The sequence below is a fragment of the Oncorhynchus keta genome, chromosome 10, assembly GCF_023373465.1.
Source record: "Oncorhynchus keta strain PuntledgeMale-10-30-2019 chromosome 10, Oket_V2, whole genome shotgun sequence".
NCBI classification, from domain to species: Eukaryota; Metazoa; Chordata; class Actinopteri; order Salmoniformes; family Salmonidae; genus Oncorhynchus; species Oncorhynchus keta.
In genome coordinates, this window is record NC_068430.1 from 47276567 (window position 1) to 47285832 (window position 9266).

Genomic DNA, 9266 nt, shown 5'->3' on the forward strand with positions numbered 1-9266 from the left:
GTTTTACGATGCGATGCATTTGAAAAAAAGCTGGGTTTAACACGATTACCTAGCCATACTGACAAGCTCCAATAGACAGATGCATGCTATATGGCAGACCAATCCAAACTAATTTCACGACATGTCCAGCCCACTCATTATCTCAGCCAATCATGGCTAGCGGGAAGGTTGCTCACTTTTTCTGTGGCTAAACCAACTAGGCTCATAATCTAGCAATTTTATCTGTATTTACAGTTGGCATACAGGTTTGATATTAAGGCACATGAAAGTTCACATTTTCGAGAAGACATTTCTGCCAAAAAATGCATTTAGATTTTTTTTCTCAATTCACGTTCAAACAGCTCTCCTGTGAAGTCATGACTTGCGACATAACGCCTAGTTTCCTGAAGCGGGTCACTAATATAGACCACATGGAAAATTCAATAAATACATTTTTGAAATGAATGAAGACTTGCTAAAAGTGCAAAAATTCTGATTTTGACATGTCCCTTTTGTGGATCTTCTGTGACTTCTAGGAAGATTTTAACCCGCTTAACCACAACATTTATCCACATTTTCACCACAATTGTTAACCCGTAGTTATTTTGTTGCTTTTACAAAGTATTTTCGGAAGATTTGTATTTATTTCAGTTGATTAGGGATTCATTTTAAGGTAAAAAAGAAAACCTGTTCCTCATTTTAAGGTCGTTGGACGAACTGAACTCTCATTAAAAAAAATGTTCTAAAGAAACAACGGACATCTAATAATGAAACTATAGTGTAAAAGCTGATGAGCAGGTTCTACTCTTTTTGGCCTTTTTCTAGTGTTTTGTATTGGAGCAGGTCAACCCTGTTACCTATAGATAGACAGGCTAGAATTTTGTTAACAATTACATTTTTGGGGTGAAACTTGCATTCAATTCCCCCTTCTTGTTGCAGACAACAAGCTTCCATGCCCCCTGTCACAAGGGGATTTATGGATATCATATTACAAATAGGTGAAATAAAACCAAGTTACACTACTCAAAAGGCTCCAAAAGGTGCAATTACCTATTCTACAACAATCAATGGGTAGACCTATGCATAATTCATTTAAATGTCCAAAAAATGTATGTATCAATTGCAGACTGGCCCTTTAATTATCTAAATGATTAAAGTAAGTGTTCAACCTAATACAGAACTGTATACTATCCTGTCTGTGTCCCCTGGTTCCTATAGAACTCGGTGGTCCAATCCACTCTCTCATACTGTCTCAGTGGCTGCTTGATATGATGAGGACTGGCTGGCACCTCCTTGCTGCAGGGCTGTACTCAATGCTGTCCCAGGTAGTTCTGGTCCGAGGCTGTATGGACTCCTGTAAGGAATGCTCAGGGCCTCAGAATGACCTGTGTCTGGAGTGCAGAACAGGCTGGACCCTCCATGACAACACATGTGTAGGTAAGCGGGACTGTGTGTGTGTGTGTGTGTGTGTAGAGAGAGAGAGATATATATTATGTGTGTGTGTGTGTCTCAGATAAATTAAGAGATGTATAAAACATCTAATATCTTTCTAAATGTTGGTGTTTGTGTTTATAATGTAAAATGCTTCAATGTACATTCTTGCTGTTCTGTACTTTATACAAAACCTGTTCTGTTGTGTTGCTATTAATATCTGTTTCTGTTGTGTTCCAGACATAGATGAGTGTGGCACAGAGCTGGGCCAGTGTCCCCCCAACACCTACTGCTTCAACACAGAGGGCAACTATCAGTGCAAAGGTCAGTGCTGCTACCAGAGCTCACTTCTTCCTCTTCAACAGCCAATCAGAAGTTGATTGGCTGTCGGTCAGAGGCCGAGCAGTTGGTCGGCCTCTGACCAAGGCACTACAGAGGGTAGTGCGAAGGGCTAGTAAATCACTGGGCCAAGCTTACTGCCATCCAGGACCTCTATACCAGGCGGTGTCAGAGGAAGTCCCTAAAAATGGTCAAACACTCCAGCCACCCTAGTCATAGACTGTTCTCTCTGCTACCGCACGGCAAGCGGTACCGAAGCGCCAAGTCTAAGTCCGAGAGGCTTCTAAAACAGCTTCTACCCCCAAGCCATAAGACTCCTGAACATCTAGTCAAATGGCTACCCAGACAATGTGCAGTGCCCCTCCTCCCCCTCACCCCCTCTTTTACACGACTGCTACTCTCTGTTGTCATCTGTGCATAATCACTTTAGTACCTACTGGATGTCATAAGGTGAATGCACCAATTTGTAAGTCGCTCTGGATAAGAGCGTCTGCTAAATGACTTAAATGTAAATGTAAATGTACCCACATGCACATACTACCTCAAATAACCGCAATTGTTATTTTTATCTCTTGTCTCTTATTCTTATCTGTATTATTTTTGAAACTGCATTGTTGGTTAGGGGCTCGTAAAGTAAGCATTTCACTGTAACAGCATTTCACCTGTTGTATTCGGCGCATGTGACTAATACAATTTGATTTGATTTGATTTTAAACACTCTATGGGGCGAATCCTAACTTCCCCTTGAGTAAACTTTTTGTTTCTAAATTATATAATTTTTAAAAAGGTGAAAATTTGTCATAAGACTATCAAGAGCTTCATTGTATAGATAGATACGAGTTGTCTTGAATACCACAGAGATCCTATTCAATTTAATGTGTAATTCTATGTTCAATACAATTTCATTCAGAATCCATAAGATTTCTTCAGTTTGCTGTATACAATTATATTATAATCTCTGAAACAGAATCTCCTCTCCCATTAGTGTGAAATGTGAGCTGTGTATGAGTGTTATGAGTTCATTCAGATGGATTGTGGTCTTCCACCAGGCTGTGACCAGGCCTGTGTAGGCTGTATGGGTGCTGGGCCAGTTCGCTGCAGGAAGTGTGCTGCTGGCTACAGACTAACCGGAGCAAAGTGTTTAGGTAAGTGGCCTATTTTGTGTATGAGAATGTGTAAAGTATGTATAAGGATGAGTGTGTGTGTGTTTGTCTGTCTCTCTGTCTGGATGTTTGTCAGTCTGTCTGATTCATAGTCCAGAAGTATTTCTCTCTCTCTCTCTCTCTCTCTCTCTCTCTCTCTCTCTCTCTCTCTCTCTCTCTCTCTCTCTCTCTCTCTCTCTCTCTCTCTCTCTCTCTCTCTCTCTCTCTCTCTCTCTCTCTCTCTCTCTCTCTCTCTCTCTCTCTCTCTCTCTCTCTTTCCCTCCCTGCCTCCCTCAGATATAGATGAATGCAGTGAGCGGGTTCTGGCGTGTTCAGGGCTGGATGAGATCTGTACCAATTTGGATGGATCTTTCCACTGTGACTGTGCTGAAGGCTTCACACGCAAAAACAACGTCTGTGTGCAGAAAAAGCTACCCAGTGGTAAGTGTTCTAATCACACATGCTCACACCACGCACTGACGCGCGCACACACCAACACACACACACACATCCACACACCCACATCTCTTTCCCACACTCCTTCCATCTGTATTTATTTAATTAAATTATTTTAGGGATTATAAAACATACATTGAACACCAAAGAGAAGCCGCACCGAACACCCAAAGTACTCCAGTTGTAGGTTGCAGGGTGTAGGGTGTAGGGTGTAGTATGTGTGCACCTGGCTTGAGCGTTCCACATCTGGATTGTGCAACTTTTGCCCATTACAGTTTTTTCCAACTGCTTACACAAGTTTTCAAAACTGTCTCCTTTTTTTCAAAACTCTACACAATTCCCAAAACTGCACACACAAAATGCAAAATGCCTCACATCTCCTTCAAAATGTAACACTGCATTCAAAATGCCATAAACACATGTCAGAATGAAGCATTTGCATCAAATGGCAAACACTGCATTCATAATAGTACATTTTTGGATATACCATGTAAACACTGTTGTTCTAAATCTAAAGCTCTTTGGTCTTTCATAGGCTTATATCTATATTTCAATACAATGTTCTACAGTGAAAGTAATCTGCTGAGCGGGGTAACAAGTACACTGTAAACACCAATGCAATGTAGAAACAGAAAATATTTATTAGGCCAAACATTACTGTTGTATACAGTAGCATACAACAAAACCATAAACATATGTAAACCAAAAGTATATTCTTTATATTCTCAAACTGATATTCATTATAGAAATAGGCATGTTTAATCTTGTCACACAATTTGTGTGTGTGGGGTCCTGGGGGGTCAGTCCAGGAACTGGTGGGGGGGATCACCCTAATCATCACTAAGCTACGCTTCATCTCTTCTCCGGCCTGAGTCTGGCCACAATACTTCGTCCACATCACAGGATACGTTTTCTCTTGCCAAACATTGAGCGAAGTATCTCCTAGCATGGCGTATTTAACCTTGGACAGAAGCAACCTCTATGTCCCCACAAATACCATATTTATAATTGCAGTCTCTTGTACATCTGTAAACAAGCGTCCTCGCCCTCCATGATGTCTTTGCCTTTCCACTCTGTACAGAATTCAAACACAGTATGTGTTCAGCATAGGAACTGTAAACAATGTACAAAAAAATGTAGTACAGCATGATAACCAACCTCATTCATTCAATGCAGTGCAGTAGAGTAGAGTTACAAATGTTTATGCAATACTATGCAGTCGTACATGTTTTACAGTACATTGCTGTAATGCTAAAATAGTCATTAGATAGTTTCATTTCAGTCTCATTTCTGAAGGTTCGAATTATGGACGCCACTGTAAATCGACTCAAGTTGGGCTGGACTCTCAGTCTCTCATGGTCAAACCATGGTTGATCACATGATCAACAAGTTTTGCCCTAATCTCATCAGAGATGGCTCTCCTTCCTTCTCTTCTTTGCCCTCGTCCTCTCCCTCTCGCTCTCTGTCCATTGTTGGCATCCATTGTTCAAAACAGGTCATCTGACCTTTGACCTATTTATAGGCCTATACTACAGTAAAGCAGTGATTGGTTAGTGATCAGTTAAGCTATTAGTGTTCACACATGTGAGGAGTGTGTGACCTGGTGAATAAGTGTAGCATTTTGATTGGTTGTGTTTGGAAAAGGAAAGCAAGTCACTTCCTGTTCGAATTTTGTGTTTTAGGTAGATAATTGTGTGTAGTGTTTTGAAAAAAGTGTTTTATGCAATTGACAACTGAGTCAAATGCTGAGAAATAGCTTATGGTTTTGGATATTTGGTGTGTAGTTTTGCACTTTGAGTGAGAGGTCTCAAAAATCGTGTGACATGAAAAGATTTTGTGTGTAAGCAGTTGGAAAAAACTGTATTATTTTCAACATTTGTCAAGCCTTGTCAAATTGGTTGTTGATCATTGCTAGACAACCAACAGATGAGAAAGTATGAATTTGCTTATAGAGATGAAAATATCAACGAAAATAATGTATTTATACCGGTAAATGTGTGCTTTCCTGTTGATAATTACATTTACCGGGGGCACGGACATCGACTCTAGGGGGTTAAAGATACATATTTTTGCTAAGAGTATATTATACTGTTGATTGATTGACTGTTTTTCCAAATCTCCCAACAGTTGTATTTGTAGGGTTAATTTTAAACGAATGTTGTCATTTTTCAGCCATTCCCTAATTTATAACCAGGAACAAGCTATCTGTGGGCAATACCAGAATAAATGGTCTGATGATTCTGTCTCTTAACAGCAAAACCTGCAGAGCTAAGATGGTTGTATGTTCGTAGCAAGAATTATGTACAGTACTTTAAATTGAAAAACTCAAAGTGTTGAATCTTGCTTCGTTTTGTATATCAGCTCATATACCTTGTACCCTGGAATCGGTACATCAAATATTTCTTCCCAGCTATTTTGCAACCTGCATGGCACAGCTGTCAACATTTTGGTTCTCAAATGAAAATGGTATATTTTTCTATTTTTGCAAATGTTTTTCACCAGTTTTGTTCCTTAACATAGGGCAAACAGACCAGTTTCCTACTTCCTCCCCCATCTACTCTCCTCCTCCATTTCTGCTGTACTGCTGCAATCAATTTGTTGTAACTTAGATTGAGCAAACCTTCTCATATATTTCCAATAGCTGCAAGTGTGACATAACTCTACCATTCATATTCATAATATCATAAATATAATACCCTCTTTAATATTTTTTTTCATAAAGAATGTTTTTAAATCAATGAATATATTTGTGTTTAACTATAATATTTGTTATAATGTACAAGGTTTAATGTTCAGTTAACCAAAAATGAGAAGTAGCGTGGCAGGTAGCCTAGTGCATAGAGCATTGGGCCAGTAACCGAAAGGTTGGTAGATCAAATCCCCTTGCTGACAAGGTAAAAATCTGTCATTCTGCCCCTGAACAAGGCGGTTAACCCAATGTTCCTAGGCCGTCATTGTAACTAAGAATTTGTTCTTAACTGACTTGAATAGTTAAATGAAGGTTAAATAAAAATAAAATAAAAAGTAGCTGTATTAAGGCAAAAATAAATATTTTGAACAAGATATGATCCTTATGAATCTACTGAAGAACAAGTTTGGGTTTAAGTTAAGCTTTAGTATGAGCGAGATTTTCAGTGAGAGGTTTAGTGCTTTAATATTTAATAATTGCAGCCCCTCAAACTGATATTCATTATAGAAATAGGCATGTTTAATCTTGTCTGGCTTTGTGTTCCAGAAATATGTTTTGCTCATATGATTTGAAAAACAAATCACCTGGAGCAGGCAACTCTATAAGTAAGAAAGTAAACTGTGACATAAGTTTATCAGTGTAGTTTTTACCTCTAAGTCGTTGCAGGATCTTGTTTATTTTTGTTAATAACTTTCTATTGAAAAGTAATGTTGAAAATGTATTTATTTCTCTCTCTCTCTCTGTTTCTCTCCCTCTCTCCCTGCAGGTGTGGGTGAGAAGGGTCTGTTTGAGGACGTCCAGGATGAAGAGGTGGAGGTTCTACAGCAGATGTTCTTTGGGGTGCTGCTCTGTGCTCTGGCCACCCTGGCTGCTAAAGGAGACATGGTCTTCACCTCCATCTTCATGGGTGGAGTGGCGGCCATGGCTGGATACTGGCTCATAGACAGGGGAGACCACGTATTGGACAGCTTTCTGAAGGGACGCTAGAACTACACTTCTATCAAGGACATAACCTGTTGGTGGGTATATGTATATAGGACATTTATAATTGACATTAACACCAAGCAGACACTAGCCTGGGTGCCAGTCTGTTAATGCTCTCTTGCCAACTCCTTATGAAATTTTGTCAACATGGCAATTACATAAGGAGTTGTCAAGAGAGTAGAAACAGACTGGCACCCAGGCTAAACAGACTATTACATGTTATTTGTAAAGAAATAATGATCCCTGAGACAAAGTGTTAGTTGAAAAGCTTTAATAATTAACATTGCTGTGTGCAACTTGCCTTCAACACTATCATGCAGTCAATTTCACCAAAGATTATAGAAAGGAAACCTGATCACATAAAACAGTTTTAAATAATATGTGTGTGTGTGTGTGTGTGTGTGTGTGTGTGTGTGTGTGTGTGTGTGTGTGTGTGTGTGTGTGTGTGTGTGTGTGTGTGTGTGTGTGTGTGTGTGTGTGTGTGTGTGTGTGTGTGTGTGTGTGTGTGTGTGTGTGTGTGTGTACACTGAGTGTTCAAAACGTTATGAACTCCTGCTCTTTCCATGACATAGACTGACCAGGTAAATTTAGGTGAAAGCTATGATCCCTTATTGATGTCACTTATTAAATCCACTTCAAGCCTTGTAGATGAAGGGGAGGAGACAGGTTAAAGAATGATTTTAAAGCCTTGAGACAATTGAGACATTGATTGTGCATGTGTGCCACTCAGAGGGTGAGTGGGAAAGACAAATTATGTAAGTGCCTTTGAATGGGGTATGGTAGTAGGTGCCAGGGGCACCGGTTTGTGTCAATAACTCCAATGCTGCTGGGTTTTTCACGCTCAACAGTTTCCCGTGTGTATCAAGAATGGTCCACCACCCAAAGGACATCCTGCCAACTTGAAACAACTGTGGGAAACCTTGGAGTCATCATCCCTGTGGAACACTTTCAACACCTTGTAGAATCCATGCCCCTAATGCTAGTTAGTAACTTACTTCAAACTGGGGGGAGGGGTGTACTTAATGTGTTGTACAGTCAAAGTATGTTTGTACACTATGCATATTAAGTTGTCAATTTCAAATGAAAAATGACAGAACTCTCAATGAAATACAATGTGTGTGTGTCTGTATGTGTGTGTGCGTTCGTGCGTGTTTGTAGGTATGCACAGTGATATAGCAAACTGTCAACGAAAAGTAAGGAACTCCTTCAAGACTGTTGGAAAAGCATTCCTCATGAAGCTGGTCGAGAGAATGCCAAGAGTGTGCAAAGCTGTCATCAAGGCAAAGTGTGGCTACTTTGAAGAATCTCAAATATAAAATATATTTTGATTTGTTTAACACTTTTTTGGTTACTACATAATTCCAAATGTGTTATTTCATAGTTTTGATGTCTTCACTATTATTTTACAATGTAGAAAATAGTACAAATAAAGAAAAAATCTGGAATGAGTAGGTGTGTCCAAACTTTTGACTGGTTCTGAACTTTGGCTTTGATCATCCTGTCTGGCTGTAGGTCTGTACAAAATAAATGTATAAGAAGGTTGTGGTAAGAACATTTCATCATGGACAATACAGAACTAAAGGTTGATATAATCTGCATCATATTCACAAGGGCAATTCTTACCTCTGAGAATTGGTTTTCTCTGAAAAACGAATTAGGCCATATTATTATATTGAATATAGTCTACCCTATACAATATGACCAAAATTAGTTGATAGATTTTGCCTAACCTATACAATATCACCAAAAGGAGTTGATAGATTAACCCATGTCAACGGCACTAACATTAATATGACAAAGGAAAATGTTTACAAATGATTTGCAGAATCAGAAGTACTCACTGGTCATCCAGCGAAGACAGACAGATGTCAATCCCATCAGGAACACGCCCACTCCAGAAGCCACACCCACTGCTGCCTGCCATAACTGGACCACTGTTTGGTGACACGATGACATCAGGAGAGGTTACTAGCTTTTAATTCCAATGTAAATATTTAAATGGTAGACAGGTGTTAGAATACCACTTTATTACTAGTCTGAGAAATTGTTTCCGTTTTCATGTGTGAGAAAGACAGCTAACCAGTTAAACATTTGACATTTAATTAATTTAGCAGACGCTCTTGTCCAGAGTGACTTACATCAGTTAATTCATCTTAAGACAGCAAGGTGAGACAACAACATATCACAATCATAGCACATAGTACATTTTGACTCAGCAAGGTAGTTATATCAGCAAAGTTAGTGCA

At 39.3% G+C, this 9266-nt stretch overlaps 1 protein-coding gene and 1 long non-coding RNA gene across 2 annotated transcripts in view; one reads left to right on the forward strand and one right to left on the reverse strand.

Moving 5' to 3' along the window:
* The window catches only part of LOC118362064 (protein disulfide isomerase Creld1), a 27735-nt gene extending 19266 nt beyond the window's left edge, over positions 1-8469 (forward strand). Inside the window, exons 2-7 of the mRNA XM_035742269.2 lie at positions 1198-1416; positions 1651-1734; positions 2799-2894; positions 3189-3332; positions 6803-7055; positions 8179-8469. Coding sequence (XP_035598162.2) covers positions 1248-1416; positions 1651-1734; positions 2799-2894; positions 3189-3332; positions 6803-7023 — 714 coding nt within the window. The 5' untranslated portion in view covers positions 1198-1247 and the 3' untranslated portion in view covers positions 7024-7055; positions 8179-8469. The remainder of the gene's footprint in view (positions 1-1197; positions 1417-1650; positions 1735-2798; positions 2895-3188; positions 3333-6802; positions 7056-8178) is intronic.
* On the reverse strand, positions 8411-9266 carry LOC127932241 (uncharacterized). The gene is made up of 3 exons (XR_008144642.1): positions 8862-9266; positions 8644-8662; positions 8411-8534 (listed from the first exon to the last, which is right to left on the reverse strand). It is a non-coding gene; the product is annotated as an uncharacterized LOC127932241 (long non-coding RNA).